The following is a 15924-nucleotide window of genomic DNA, read 5'->3' as shown; positions in this document are numbered from 1 at the left end:
CAAAGACAAGTCTGAGAGAGCAAAGGAAGCCTTGGGTGTGCTGTATGAGGTTGGCATGATGGGAGCTTGACTTAACATACGCGCACACTCGCTGGCTGCAACCCAGCTGACCTTGGTGACAGCAGGTCCCAACAGCTGCGCTCTCTCCAACACTAAGTTTGGGAAATTGATTCTTCTCACAACTTTTGATCAATCTGATTTGCAGAAAGTGGCTCTGGTTGTCACACTGCTCTCAGCAATGGGCATTTTTTCATCTTTTTCTTCCTCCAGAGCAAAGAGAGGGGACGTCTCCAGCTGGGCCCACGCTGACCGAGGGGAGCCGCCTCCCAAGCATTCCCAGCAAAGCCCTCCTGACAGAAACTTTGCTGCAGAGAAATGAGGTGGAGAAACAAAAGTGAGTGGGGCAGGGATAGACAGGCTCCAGCTGCCCCACCTAGCTGTGAGGTGGGACCAGGAAAGTCACCCCTGCCCAGGACAGCTGGGGAATCCAGATGCAAGTTGGAGGTGAAGACATAAGCCTGGGTTTGAGCTCCATCTCAGTAGTTCAGTGGCCACCCTGGGCAGGTCACCTCACCTCTCTGAGCTTCAGTTTCCCCAACTGGAAAATGGGGCTAATGGTAGTTTATTAGCCAGGGTTCTCCAAAGAAACAGAACCAGCAGGATTTTTTTAATTAATTGAGATGTGTTTTCAAGGACTTAAATCACACAATTGGGGCTGGCAAATCTGAGCTGGTAGACCTGGCCAGCAGGCTAGAAACTGTCAGGCAGGAGTCAGTGTTGCAGTCTTGAGGCAGAACTACTTCCTTGGTTTTGTTTTAAGACCTTCAACTAGTTAGGTCAGGCCTACCTACATTAGTGAGAATATTCTCCTTTACTAATGTCAACTAATCGTAGATGTTAAACATCTACAAAATACTTCACAGAAACACCTAAATTAGTGTGTGATGGGATGAATGGATACTATAGCTTAACCATGTGGACACTTAACATAACCATCACACGTGATATCAACTCCTAGTCTGCCATGGGAATGAAACGAGGTGACTCCTGTGCATTCTTATTAGCCTGGCACTCACACAGAGGAGTGTATGTCAGTAAATGGTGCTTTTACAGTGGTGCAGCAGGAATAGTTATAGAGCCACCTACTGTGTGCTGGTCACTGTTTTAGAGACACAGCAGTGAATAAAAGGTACAAAACTCTCTGCCCTCCTAGAGTTTACTTCCTAGTGAGGAAGACACAAATGAGTAAGATAAATAAAACAAGCGATGTGTTAGATGATGATAAGGGTTTGAGGAAAAACAAAGCGGGGGAGGAAGAGGATGAGATGGAGGGCTGAAGTTTTAAACAGAATGTTGGGGGAGGCCTCACTGAGAAGGTGAGCAAAGTCCTAAGGAGGCAAGGGGGTGAGCCCTGCAGGTACATAGGGGAAGGGTGTCACAAGCAGAGGGAACAGCCAGTGCAAAGGGCCTAAGGCTGGCGTACTGGAACAGCAAGGAGATGAATGTGGCTGGAGCAGAGTGAAGGAGGGGGAGGATGTGAGATCAGAGGTAAAGGGGGCTCCTTCCCTAGAGTCTCTGAATCTGATGCTGTAAGGCCAGGTTTTGCCTAAACCCTTCACTAGTCCAGGTAGGACCTCTCTCCGCTGCGATACTTGCATTACATCCGAACTGGGCCCCAATAGGCTGGATGGACATCCCAAACTCCTGCCAAAGGGAGGGGGGAAATGCCTCCGGGGCAGTAATAGTAGCTGACGGTACTGAGGAACACACTAAGCATGCTTACAATACCCACTGAAGCAGACCCCATCAGAAACCCCACTTTATAGACCAGGAAATTGAGGCCCAGAGAGAAGTTGCTGGCTGCCATAAGCCCCTCCCCCAAAAAATGCTGCCAGAAACTTAACTGGCCCAACCATTATGGAGGCCACATATCAGCAAAACAGTGGTTGCAGTTAAATGCCTAAATGTCAAGTTTAAGGACGTGTTGTATTTAAGACAGAGGTGGAGATTACAGGGAATGGGCAAGGGGATAGGAAACTGGGGTGGGGCTCAGGCAAGACCCATTCATTGAGCAGAGCTGGCATGAGCAGGCCCGGTCTCTCCACAGGGGCCTTCAAGAAGTACAAATCACTTTGGCAGCCAGACTGGGGGAGGCAGAGGAAAAGATCAAGGTCCTACATTCAGGTATGTATGTGGCACATGGCCCTGGCCCTCACACAGCACCCTGGCCCTATCAGACCATGAGGAGGAAGAGAGGCTCTGACACTATGAACATAGGCCCAGGTGTTTCAGAATCAAGAGGGTAAGAAGGGAGTTTGGGAAAGGGAAGGAGAGAAATTTATGTTACCCAGCAGGGGACTGAGCCCCCCGTCCCTGGAGGCCATACTACTGTGGAGAGAAGGTTTGAGCTAGAATTAAAATAGGGGTGGCAAATCTAAGGCCTTCCGTGTCCCAGCACCCAACTAAGCCAGTCAGTCATGTTGGAGAAGACAGTAGGGTGGGGTGGGATCTGGGGCAAACTGGAGAACCCAGCCTTATCTAAAGAGCACCAGCCAGGCACTGCCTTATGGCCTAGTGTGGCCAATCCCTTCAATTTTCCTAGAAACATCAGAAATCTGGAATTTTATGAGAAATCCCTCATTTATTATCATATACTTACATCTGTTGGCTTGGTTACTCCTCCCTGTCCCCCTGACTTGCCAGGTCTGGATCTCAGGGGGGATGAGCAATGGGTAGATCATCCTACCCTGGTGACCTAAGGGTGCTAGAAGGCTCAGACCCTAGACCATGGGCGAGACAGCCTCCCTCCCCACCCCAGCCACTCCACATGCCTCTCACCAGCTTGAAGCCCCTCTAGAACCTGTCACCAGTTCTAACCACAAGAAAGGTCTTTCCTCACTACCCTAGACCTCATTCTGCCTTCCAGGCCCTGCAGGAGTGGGTTCCACTTCCCTGGGGGCGGGCAGCCTCACCTGGCTCTTTACTTTTTCCCAGCGCTGAAGGCCACGCAGACAGAGCTGCTGGAGCTGCGGCGGAAATACGATGAGGAGGCGGCGTCCAAGTAAGTGAACACCTGCTGAGGTATGCCTCCCCCCTCTGACCCTCCCAGACATGCCTTCTCTTTCTGATTCTGTAGGAGGCACCCATTTTATTAAACACCCTCTGCTCCCCACCCCACAGAGGCACACAGCTCTATTCAATGGTCATTGCTGTGCCATTTATGTACAGCAGACTATAAATGGCATTCTGGGTCTATTGGGCAGGGACCTGCGCCTTACCCCAGCCTCCTGGGGCTGTCCCACTCCCCAACTCCACAGTCCAACCCTCAGGGCCAAGTGTCATTCACTTAAATTACTCTGTACTCAATGTTTCTTCAGGATTTAAGACATTGTGTATTTCACAAACACTTATTTAGTGCTTACTATTTCCCCGGTACTGTGCTGAGTCCCTGGAGGAAACATTAGAACATAGCCCTGGCAGACACTGACTGATGTACAATGATAAATTCATTCATTCACATACACTCCTGAGCATTTCCTGTATGCCCAATACTGTTCTGGGCACATGGTAAATGCTGTGAAGGGAAGAACAGGAACAGCAAGAGGGAATAACAGGGAGAGGTGGGTTCCCTGAGGTGGTGACTTTCAGTGTGAGACCTGAAATATGAGCAGGAGATGGCCACATGAAGAACGCTGGGGAGTGTGCTCTGAGCAATTGGAAAAGCTCGTGCAGAAGAGGGCCCTGAACATGCACGGAGCACATATGTGGCTTATAGTCACCAAATGCTCCCCACAGGCCTCCTTTGGCCCCCACCCCACACCAGGCAGAGGGGCAGCCAAGGTGGAAGAGGCCTGTTCAGACCCCCTAGGTGCTGAAGAGAGGAGGGCAGCAAAGTAAATAAATGGCCACGATGGGGGAGTAGAGGGGGCACCTAGGATGACACTTTGGACCTCGTTCTCTTGAGGAAGGCATTCCAGGCAGAAGGCACAGTAGGAGCAAAAGCTGGGAGGTGCAGCTCTGCAACAGCTTCAGAAAGTGGACCCTGGGGGAGATGAGAGGCCAGGCTGCAGTCCCGAGGCCCATTTCCATTTCCCCACAGCCTGGGTTCTTTTCCATCCAGCCTGGTTTCTCCAGTAAGAAGAGTGGAAGGCAGCCTTCTTGGCCCTCAGTTTTGAGACCCTTGGGTTCAGGCAGGGGCTGGGGGTATCAGTATGGGTAGGGGGCCTGGTGGTGGCCAGAGTCCCTTCCTCAGGGCCTCATCTTTCTATCTCAGGGCAGATGAAGTCAGCCTGATCATGACCAACCTGGAGAAAGCTAATCAGGTGAGGAAACCTGTGCTGGGGGGCGGGGGGCTCATTTTGCACGTGGTGGGGGTCTCAGGCCAGGCTGGGAGGAAGGGCTGTGCTCAATCTGTATTTATTGAACTATGTGCCATACAGAGTGCTGAGGCTGGGAGATGTCTGAGCTGCTGGAGGAGGGAGAGCGAGGGTACAGACAGAATACTCAGAAATAGGACGGTCCAGGCAGCAGCAGTCAGAGAAGGGGCATTTGACCCAGATTCAGGAGTCAGGAAAGATATCCTGGAGGAAGGACCATGGAGCTGAGTCCCGATAAATCAGTCCAGACTGCAAAAGGATGGCATTCCAGGACAGGGAACGGCCTGGGCAAAAGCTGGGAGGCAGCCTGCACAGCAGGCAGGAGGCCTCTCTAGGTGTCTTTGCACAGCAGAAGGAGGGAAGCAGAGCATTGGCCAGTGATCCCAGCCCACAAGTGCCCATCTCCAGGCCAAGTTGGGACATGGGTCTCTCCCAGCCAAGACTGAGTGAGGAGCCAGGGTTGGTGATGGAGCACAAGCCTGGGTCTGCTTCTCTCCCTCTCTCCCCACCTGGGGTCTCCTCCAGCACTCTATCGATAAATTCCCAGAAGTGGGGTTGCTGGGGAAAGGATTGGTGCACTTATAATTTGGCAGATGTGGCCAAACTGCCCTCCACGGGGTTGGACCAATTTACACTCCATCCCGCAAGGTAGGAATGGGCCTGTGTCCCCGTACCACCTGTCATCAGACTCAAAGATCTTTGCCAGTCAACTAGGCTAAAGAAAAGGGATCTTAGTTTAAATAGAAAGCATTTTTCATGTTTATTTTTTCTGAGTATAAACTAAAACCTGCTCGTTATAGAAAGTATAGAGAAGGAAATAAATGTCATCATATTAGGTTTTTAATATCCTGAATGTGAACAAGCAGATTCTGGAGCAGAGCAGATCAGTGCTGTTACTGACATAGCAATAACCATGCCAGTTTGCCCCGATTCTTATATGGGGTGATGGGGCAAAAACCAGCTGGCACCCTAAATGCACCAGAGTTTGTAGATACGTTAGCCCCTCTAGCCCCGCCACCCCCAAATTGGAATCTGGGTAGTTGTTCTGAGGGAGGGAGATAAATTACCTCCTGAGTGTCACAGGTGAACAGAAGAGCGGAGGTCCAGGGTTTAGCATGTGGAATGCAAATGCTTCTCTCCAGGGGCAGATAAGACTGGTGGTGTTAAACCCAGCTTTATAGCCCAGGGGATGTCTCCACAGTCTGGGGCTCATCCCCCTCGAAATGTAAACACAGGCCCTCAGGGAGGTAAATATCTCTGGCATTCTCACCAGCTCATCTGTCATAAATTGTCTTCCAAGGCCTGTCTTTTAGCCCAGATCCCAAGCTTCAGTCAGATTTGCTCAGAAAGCCCTAACTGCAGAAACAAGAATATTTTCTCTACAACCCCACACACCCAAACATAACTGACTTGAAGCTTTTCTGGAATAAGGCAGGATACAATAAATAAACAAATCCATTTAAAAATAAACAGAATGTGCCCTAGCTGATTGGGTTCAGTGGATAGAGCATTGGCCTGCAGACTGAAGGGTCCTGGGTTCGATTCTGGTCAAGGGCACATGCGGGGGTTGCTGGCTTGATCCCCAGTAGGGGGCATGCAGGAAGCAGCTGATCCATGATTTTCTCTCTCATCATTGATGTTTCAATCTTTCCCTCTCCTTCCTCTGTGAAATCAATAAAAATATATTTAAATAAATAATAAATAAATAAATAAATAATAATTTTTTTTGTGGGGGGGGGTCCTCTGTGTGTACATAATGTGCACAGCATCCTGATTGTCAAGGTCAGTGTGTAAGTTAAACATAATCACTATGCCCTGTGTCACCAGCTGAGGGTAAAAGTAAAGTTGCAGCTGTTCAAATTTTTTAAGTAATGACTCAAGATCCCACATACCCTGTTGATGTTAATAAAGTTAACCAGTTATTGACACACATGGGTCAGGCACCCAAGCTGAAATGCCTAATGAGTTGTGTTTTACCAAATCACTTAATAAAAAACAACTCTAGAAGGTAGTTGTTTTTATAATCCTCATTTTGTAGATAGGGAAACTGAAGCTAGGGAGATGAAATCTCTTACCCAAGGTCACACACCCAGGAAGTGACAATGTACAGATTTCTCTCCAAAGCCACAAGGCTGTGTTGTTAACATTTAGATGCTTCCTCCCAGGCTTTTATTCTCAGAAATGTTTGACGAGTTAAGATGCCCATAGACCCAATTCAGTAAACCGCCTCTTTCTGACTTAGAAGTATTTCAGTGTGTCTCTGCAGTAGATGTGTTTCATTTTCCCCATTTCACAAAGGAAAGCTGAGACCCAGGGAGGGGAAGTGCCTTACCCCGGGGCCTTCAATAGCTTGTGGGCTGGGAAGCCACCTCAGCAGATGCCCCATCCAGGATTCCACACCAGGTGGCAGGGGAGCTGGAAACAAACTCGCCTTCTGACCAGACAGGCCTGAAGTTTACTTGGGATACAGAGTGGCCTGGAAGTGGGTAAAAAGTTGCCCATCCCATCAAGACAGCATCTCCCTCCTACCCTTGTGGATTGGGAATGTTCTGACCCCTCTTGGAATCTCAAGAACCCTGGGGGAACCAAAAGCCAAGTCAAGGGTTCAAGATCCAAAAAGTAGGGCCCTCAGCCCTCAGCCCTGCCTGCCCAGCCCATGCCTAAGACGGTGGAGGGAGAAGGTGGAGGGCCAGGGTGACATCCACTGTGGCCCCATTCACTTCTTAACCACATTTGTCCCATTCTCCTCCTCAGAGAGCTGAGGCTGCCCAGCGGGAGGTGGAAAGTCTTCGGGAACAACTTGCCTCTGTCAACAGCTCCATCCGCCTGGCCTGCTGCTCCCCCCAGAATCCCGGTGGGGTAAGGATGGTGGGAGAGCCAGAGGGCAAGGTTGGGAAAGGCCATGTTTGTGGTTATGAATATATGGGTTGTTTGTGTGCATCTATGCGAAATTGTGCACACGGATGTGTGGGTTTCTGATGCTTATAGTGGGAGTAGCATCTTAATTGCCAAGGTCACTGTGTAGTTAAACAATAACTACGACTTGCTTCAACAGTTAAGGGTAAAAATACAGCCCCAGCTCTTTTAACTTTTCAAGCTCAAGCTTCCATATATCCTGATTAACTGGAAGTTCAGTATCTTCTTTTAAAGGTCACCTCACACCCAATTGTCCAAAAATGCCAGAAACTTACTCAGACCAAAGAGGATCATTCCTATTGCCAAATGTCTGCCCCGCAAGAGGGCAAGGGGGTGGGAAGGTATGATCAATGGAGCAGCAGTGCAGTTTTGGTGAATGTCACCAAGTGTCACTGTTGACCGCTGGTCTCACACTGCTTGGTGAATGCTTGGGACTACATCCTGCTGGTTCTCTGTATCCTTCCAGACCCAAACAAAAATACATAACAAGATCTGAGGTTAATGCTCATATTTAGCCATTCGCGCCCAAAACATGCCAGCGGTTATTCCAATGCCACACGCTATGAAGAGCCAATTTTCTGTCATTAACCCTGAAGTCTCTGTATTATTTTTAAATATATTTTTTTTTATTTCAGAGAGGAAAGGAGAGGAGAGAGAGATAGAAACATCAATGATGAGAGAGAATCATTGATTGGCTGCCTCCCACACGCCCCCCCACTAAGGATTGAGACCACAACCCGGGCACGTGCCCTTGACCCGAATCGAACCCGAGACCTTTCAGTCTGCAGACCGATGCTGTATCCACTGAGCCAAACCGGCTAGGGCATGAGGTCTCTGTATTAAGCCTGGTTGGCTAGTGCATCTTTTTCTTTCCCCCTGGTTGGTGTCCCTTTGGGTCCCAGGATCATTTCCTGCCAAAGGATTTTAGTCAGAACCACCCCAACCTATCCTTGTGTCATATATTAGGAGTCTCCATCTCTCTTCTGTCAGAAAGCCTTGAGTTCCTTATGTAAATTGGTCCGCCTACTTTCAGATCTCTGCAGACAAGGCATTAGATTCACGATTCCTTATATAACAGGTCTACCCCAGGGTGATTTATTGTCTCCACCCATGAACCTGAAGTGACCGGCATAATTTTAACCTCACCTGCCACCCTGTCTGTTTCTGTTTGAATATTGGAATGTGCGTCTGTTTGTGACCTTTGAAAAATGACTGCATCTTTACTCTAACTGTGCCTCAGTTTCTTCATCTGTACAAGTAAGATCTACATTATAGGACTGTTAAGAGGATTACATGTAAAATACCTAAAATGGGACTTGGCTCAATCTATGCTCACTAATATTTGATGCTACTATGACTATTATTATTAATATGGTTTTGGTGTGTCTGGGTTTTTGACCACAAGAGCAATGGTCTTTTTGAGCACATACATGTCTGTGTGTGTCTGGTGATGTCCACATGAGTATGTCTCCTTGACACCTGTGTATTTCTCTGTGTGTGTCAGCATGAGTATTCAGGCAGGTGTGTGTGTCAGTGTGTGTTGTGGCTTATTGATATGTCCACCTGTGTCTATGTCCCAGGAGGTGGTGTGTGTGTCACTGTGCCTGGATGTCTGCACGACACAGAGTGAACACAACAGAGACTGAGAGAGCAAGAGCTCAGGAGGTTGCCTAAGAGAGAATTTGCTGATGGATCTTAATTAACCCCCATGGAACCCAGCAAATGCCTGTGCTAATCAGCCACCAGGATCTTGGCTAGTTTGGGGGCGAGCTTTTCTGAGCACAACAGTGGCACTCGATGCTAATTAATTTAATGTGTTAATGGCATCCGCTTCCTGTTTTAATTGTCACTTATCTCCATGGAAGAATACCCAGGGTTGGCAGTGATGGGTTTTTATTTTGATTTGATTTGTTTTTGTAAAGCTTCTTAGATTCATTTGTAACTGAACTCAAAATCAGCCTGACTTCAGTTTCCCTCAAACAGCAACCTCTTTGTCTTCATCTAGGACAAAGGGACCATTTCCTAAAACCTAGAGAAGCAGTGGGATTTGGGGCTGGTGGTAAATTAGGAAAAGGAAGGAACCACCCCTAATGTGACCTGTGGCTGCAAGGTGTCAGGTCTAACCAATGGGTCTTACTGCCTGGAATGGAGACATCCTGCACCCATTTTAGAAACCCAAACCTTTGTCTATGCTGTTCCCTCTGCTGGGAACACCCTAGCCCCACACTTCCTCACCCTGACCCTGGTCCTGATCCTGACCCTGACACGCTAACACTGACCCTGACCCCAACCCTAATCCTTAACTCTAACCCCAGTTCCTAACCCTAGCTCTCACCCCTGATCCTGACCCTATTGACTTTTTGCTGAGTCATAATAGCTATTTTGGCTGAGTCATGCTATTTTTACATGTTCTTTTTTTGCTGAGTCATGCTAGCGGATTGTTGACAAGTCATGCTGGCGGTATTTGTGGAGTCGTGCTAGAGATTTTTGCTGAGTCATACTGTCAAATGTTTGCTGAACCATGCTAGTGATTTTTTTTTGCTGAGTCATGGTACTGGTTTTTTTTTTACTGAGTCATGCTAGTGAATTTTTGCTGAGTCATGCTAGCAGATATTTGCTGGGTCATGGTTTTAATTTTTGCTAATCCATGCTTGTTATTTTTGCTGAATCATGGTATTGACTACTGAGTCATGATTTTGATTTTTGCTGTGTCGTAGTTTTAACAAATGTTTTAGTGAAGTATCCTATATAATAAAACCCTAATATGCAAATTGACCAAACGGTAGAACAACCAGTCACTATGATGCGCACTGACCACCAGGAGGCAGACGCTCAACGCAGGAGCTGCCCCCTGGTGGTCAGTGCACTCCCACAGAGGAAGCGCAGCTCAGCCAGAAGCCAGGCTCATGGCTGGCAAGCGTAGCAGCAGTGGCAGGAGTTTCTCCTGCCACCTTCCCTGCAGGCGGGCAGTAAGGAGCGAGGGTCCCGAACTGCAAGAGCCCTGGACTGCGAGAGGGATGTCTGACTGCCGGCTTAGGCCTGATCCCCCGGAGGCATCAGGCCTAAGCCGGCAGGCAGACATCCCCCGAGGGGTCCCAGACTGCAAGAGGGCACAGGCCAGGCTGAGGGAACTATTCTCCCCAACCCCCCAGTGCCCGAATTTCATGCATCGGGCCTCTAGTAATATACATAAGGGAAAATGTGCATATCATAAGTGTACAACACATTGAATTTTTCAGAATGAACACACCCCATAACCAGCATCTAGATCAAGTAGAATATTCCCAACCCCCAGAACCTGTATTTGTATCTGATCTTAATTGAATAACACATACATCTTTGTGTCTGGTTTCTTCACTCCATATTATATCTGGGAGAGTCATCCTTATTGTGTTGGAGTAGTTGTAGATTATTCTTTTTCATTCCTGTATAGTATTCCATTGTGGGAGTATACCATAGTCTATCCACATTCTCTTGTTGTTAGACATTTGGAGGGTTTCCAGTTTGGGGCTATTACAGACAGGCTGCTGTGAACATGTGTCCTGATGTCCAGGTCTTGGTGCAGAAGGGCCTGCATTTCTCCTGCATATATAACCAATGAGTGGAAGCACATATGTTCCCTTTCAGTGGACGCTGCCAAGCAATCTTCTAAATCTCTAACGTGTTCTTGAACTTCATCACGGTTTAGACACATCTTCCTCCAGAAAATCTTTCCTGCTCACTTCCCCTCCCACCTGTTTAGTTTCAAGAATAGAGGGAAAGGCATCCAGGCTGGTAGGTCCAGCCTGGACAAGGCTCGGAGGCGGAAAGAGAAAAGCCATGGGCCTGTCAAACAAGCTGACTGCTCTGTGGGGCTCAGCACTAAGACCGTACCACAGATGGATCTCCCGTTTTGTTTGGGACTCAGGTGGGGAGGCCGGCCCTGCAGCCCCTCAAAACCCCCCTTTGTCCTCAGGATAAGGTGAACTTCACACTGTGCTCGGGCCCGCGGCTCGAGGCTGCCCTGGCCTCCAAGGATCGGGAGATCCTGCGGCTGCTAAAGGATGTGCAGCACCTCCAGAACTCTCTGCAGGAGCTGGAGGAAGCCTCCGCCAACCAGATTGCCGACCTGGAACGGCAGCTCACAGCCAAGTCCGAGGCCATCGAGGTAGGTCTTTGGGGAACAGGTGGGCAGGTGGGACATTCCCAGGCAGAAGGACAGCCCAGCCTCATCGTCTTTGTTTGCTCCTCTAGAAGCTGGAAGAGAAGCTCCAGGCACAGTCTGACTATGAAGAAATTAAAACAGAGCTGAGGTACTGTGCAGTGGGGCTCAACAGACCCCAGCCCTCTTCCCTGGCTGGGGCCACCCGGGCAGATGGCCAGGGCCCTTGGCAGAATCCATCACCTTTCTCCCTCCCACCACACTCCACTTTGTGATGCCCTTGTCTCCTCTCCACTGGTACTTTGGGTGTCATGCGCAGTCCTTTGCCATCAAGAGCTGCCTGTCGGAGAACATGCAAGGCAGCCGAGTTGTCGGTGGTGTGCCTGGGGGGAGACGGGGATGATGCATTGATCAGATAAGCTCAAGTGGGCCAGGTTGGGAGTCGATTAGCACTGCACCCCTCCTGGTAACATTGGAACCAGTTCACAAGCCCCCTACTTAAAGCCTTGTTACCATGAGTCCAGCGTTGTGCGGGTCCGGGGGGTGAGGGCAGTTGTTCTCAGTCAGCGAAGATAAGCCAGTGGAAGTGCCTCTCCCAAGGCCTCTCCCCAAGCCAGGGAGGCATGGCTGCTTCACTCTCCACTTTCTCTGGCAGCATCCTGAAAGCCATGAAGCTGGCCTCCAGCACCTGCAGCCTCCCCCAGGTGAGTGTCCCTGCCACTCTGCCAAGGGACAGGCTGCCCCTGAGAGCCTTCCACCAACCACACCCTCCCAGCCTGGCCTCTTATCTCCTCAGAGCCTGGCCAAACCCGAGGACTCGCTGCTCATGGCCAAGGAGGCCTTCTTCCCTGCACAGAAGTTTCTGCTGGAAAAGCCGGGTCTCTTGGCCAGCCCTGGTAGGGGAGGGGATGTTCTCGGGTTGGGGCTGTGATGGGTCCCTGGCCTCCTCCATGCCCACGGACCACTGCCTTCCACTGAGGCAGGAGAGTGATGGAGAAAAGGGGTGCACAGTGATTGACACCTGCTGTGTGCCTGGCACTGAGCTGGGCACCATCCATGTCGAAGCCAGTTGGCAGCTGTCCCACAGGATGTCCACACACATTCACACACACACTCAAGGACAAACAGCTCACTTACTCCCCCTAACATCACCAAAGGCTCCACGCAGACCCAAGCCTTCATGAGCAATAGGATGAGGTCACCGGACAAGGAGGGCATTCACATCGCACCCCCGCAGCAGACATTGCTCTCTCCCAAATCACCTGCTCAGCCTCTTGCCCCTTCTTCCTACACAGCGACTCCGGGACCTTTTAGCTGTGCGGCTCCAGCCAAAACTCTGTGCCTCCGTTTCCTAACCTACAAAAGGGGGGCAGTGATGGGGCCTACTTCATGGATGAGGCGGGTACAGGTCGGGCGGGTGCCGGGAAAGTGGGTACTCCTGCGGGATGGGATTAATCCAAACTCCCACCCCAGGCGGCGGTGCTGGCCTATAACAATTGCTCAGTTAATGTTCTTCATGGCAGGCGGGAGGGCTCTCCAGAGCAGGCCATTGGGCCAGGCCTTGAAGGATGGGGATTTGAGAATAGGGGAGGGGCTGCTGGCAGAAACAGCAGTGTCAGCACTGGAAGCCTATAGCACTTCTCTCCTTCCCTCTTCTTTCCCCTCCCCCCTTCTCCCCGCTTCCTCTCTCCCCTGCCTCTGGATTTCTGTCTCTATGTATGTTTCTCTCTGTCTTTGTCTCCTTCTTTCTCTCTCTCCATCTGTCTTTCACTCTGTCTCTCTGCCGGTCTCCCTCTGTGTCTGTCTGGCTCTTATGATTTCTCTCATGTAATTTCTCTCTGCCTCTCTTTTTTCTCTCTCTCTTGTGTCTCTTTCTCTGTGTATGTCTCTCATTATTTCTCTCCCTGTCTTACTCTCTGTCTGTCTCTCCTCTCTCCTTCTGTGTGTCTCTCTCTAGAGGAGGACCCTTCGGAGGACGATTCCATCAAGGACTCTCTGGGCATGGAGCAGCCCTATCCGTCTCCTTCACAGCTCCCGCCACCGCCACCACCAGGGCCGGAAGACCCCCTGTCCCCAGTCCCTGGGCAGCCCCTGCTGGGCCCTAACCTGGGCCCTGATGGCCCTCGAACTTTCTCACTGTCTCCTTTCCCCAGCCTGGCTCCAGGGGAGAGACTGGCAGGGGACGTGCTGCTGTCTAAGCACATGATGCCCCCGGCCGCCTTCAAGGGAGAGGCAGGCAGCCTGCTGGTGTTTCCCCCCCCCTTCTACAGCGCCAAGCCCCCCACGGCCCCTGCCACCCCAGCCCCTGGCCCTGAGCCTCCTGGGGGCCTGGAGCCGGCTGATGGTGGCGGGGGCAGCACGCCTGGGGCCGGTGCCGGAGCAGAGGAGGAGCAGCTGGACACGGCGGAGATTGCGTTCCAAGTGAAGGAGCAGCTGCTCAAGCACAACATCGGGCAGCGGGTGTTCGGCCACTACGTGCTGGGACTGTCACAGGGCTCGGTCAGTGAGATACTGGCCCGGCCCAAGCCCTGGCGCAAGCTCACGGTGAAGGGCAAGGAGCCTTTCATTAAGATGAAGCAGTTCCTGTCGGACGAGCAGAACGTGCTGGCTCTGAGGACCATCCAGGTGCGGCAGCGAGGTGAGTGCTGGCCGCAGGGTCTGAGAACGCGGCTCTGGATTCAGAGCCAGGCTCAGCCGCCTCCAGCTGTGTGACCTGTAGCAAGTGACTTTGCCTTTCTGTGCCTTACTTTCCTCCTCTGTAAAATAAGGAAATGCATCCTCTCTCCCTCCTTCCTGAGGCCTGTGGCTGCCCCTCTCGCCCCATCTGGCCCTCATGGCACAGTTCAATAATGGTGGGAAAAGGCTGGGTCTCAGGGGCTGTTCTGGCAGCTACACCCTAAGCACCTTGAAGCCTCAGTTTACCCATCCATTAAATGGCCTGGGTGACCACTAACTGTGCCAGACTTAATTTTAGGCTAATCCATCTGAAGGGCCCAAACTCTGACCTCACAAACACCCGAGTTTGAGTCTCAGCTCTGCCCTTCACCCATGGGGTGGCCTCAGGCAGCTCACTTGCTTCCTGTGCCTCAGTTTCCCCATCCATCAGCCTCCAAGGGGGTTAAATGAGTATAAAGCACATAGTAACTGCTTGAGAACTGTTAGCTATGGTGGTGGCTGATCATTGTTGTTTTGCTATTATTATTTCAAGCCACAGTCACTTGTAGGTCCGCAGTGTGTCACATAGACTAACTAGCTCAGCAGTGGTCCTGGTGCACACACTCATGGTCTGGCCTGTGCTCTCCTGGCCCTTGCCCTGGCCCTGGGAGGAGGGGCCCAGCCATTCACCTTGCCCAGCTCCAGGGACTGACCCCCTAACATGCAGGTCCCCATGACAAATGCCTCCTTGCCTCTCCCAGGCAGTATCACCCCAAGAATCCGCACACCAGAGACAGGCTCTGACGACGCCATCAAGAGCATCCTGGAGCAGGCCAAGAAGGAGATCGAGTCACAGAAGGGGGGTGAGTGTGGCAGCCAAAGGCCTGAGGCCTCTGGGATCTGCTCTGAGCAGCAGGCAGGATCTTGGCCCCCTCATCCCCTGCCGTCCATCCAGAGGGGATTCCAAACAGGTCAGAACCTCTTTGCCTCTTTAAATCTGCAGCCAGGCAAAGTCTAGGCCTGGAAAGTGCCAGATCCATGCTATCCAATATGGAGCCACTAGGCACACACATCTATATTCATTCAAATTAAAATTAAATAAAATTATAACTTCTTGAGTCACACTGGCCCCACTGCATAGGTGATTAGTGGCAGCCCTATGGGACAGCACAACTCGGAATGTCTCCCTCATCACACAGTTCTGAGCTGTCAAACACACCAAGGCCTAAGCCTCGTCCCAACTGTCGGTCTCACCCTTGCACCTGTTCCTTCTATACCCCATGGAGACACTTGTCTGGCTTCCTCCTGCTTCTGTGACCACGCCATCCACACCTTCCCATGGGGCGCCAGATTCGTCTCCTAGTGCTGCTGTTAGCCACAAACTCAGTGGCCGAAAACAATACAAATTTATTACCTCATCGGTGGGGTGGGTGGGGCAGAAGGCGAAAATTAGCCTCTCTGAGCTAGTCAGTGAGTCGGCAGGGCTGCACTCCTTCCGGAGGCTCCAGGGAAGAATCCGTTTCCTTGCCTTTCAAGCTTCTTGAGGCTGCCCACTCCCTTGCCTCATGGCCCCTTCCTCATTGTCAAGTCCAGCATCATAGGCATCCTTGTGATCATGTAGGGCCCACCCAGATAATTCAGGATAATCTCCCCATATCGTGATCCTTAACTTTCATCACATCTGTAAAGTCCCCTTTACATACTCACCAGTCCCAGGAAGGGGCCATGGATATGTTGGGGGGCCACCTCTCAAGAGTTTCAGAGCTACAAGCCAACTACTGGACGTGTCCATCAGGATCCCCACTGGCATCTCAAACTCAGCATGTCTGAAACGGA

At 50.9% G+C, this 15924-nt stretch overlaps 1 protein-coding gene across 1 annotated transcript in view; it reads left to right on the top strand.

Moving 5' to 3' along the window:
• CUX2 (cut like homeobox 2) overlaps positions 1–15924 on the top strand; it is a 211514-nt gene that overhangs the window by 182563 nt on the left and 13027 nt on the right. Inside the window, exons 6-16 of the mRNA XM_008142721.3 lie at positions 271–394; positions 2108–2184; positions 2995–3061; positions 4274–4322; positions 7131–7235; positions 11248–11439; positions 11526–11584; positions 12089–12137; positions 12230–12329; positions 13391–14071; positions 14850–14951. Of these exons, the coding sequence (XP_008140943.2) occupies positions 271–394; positions 2108–2184; positions 2995–3061; positions 4274–4322; positions 7131–7235; positions 11248–11439; positions 11526–11584; positions 12089–12137; positions 12230–12329; positions 13391–14071; positions 14850–14951 (1605 nt within the window). The remainder of the gene's footprint in view (positions 1–270; positions 395–2107; positions 2185–2994; positions 3062–4273; positions 4323–7130; positions 7236–11247; positions 11440–11525; positions 11585–12088; positions 12138–12229; positions 12330–13390; positions 14072–14849; positions 14952–15924) is intronic.

This window comes from Eptesicus fuscus, chromosome 23, assembly GCF_027574615.1.
Source record: "Eptesicus fuscus isolate TK198812 chromosome 23, DD_ASM_mEF_20220401, whole genome shotgun sequence".
In the NCBI taxonomy this organism is placed as follows: Eukaryota; Metazoa; Chordata; class Mammalia; order Chiroptera; family Vespertilionidae; genus Eptesicus; species Eptesicus fuscus.
The sequence above is the reverse complement of the archived record's forward strand: the minus strand, read 5'-3'. Positions and strand labels throughout refer to the sequence as shown.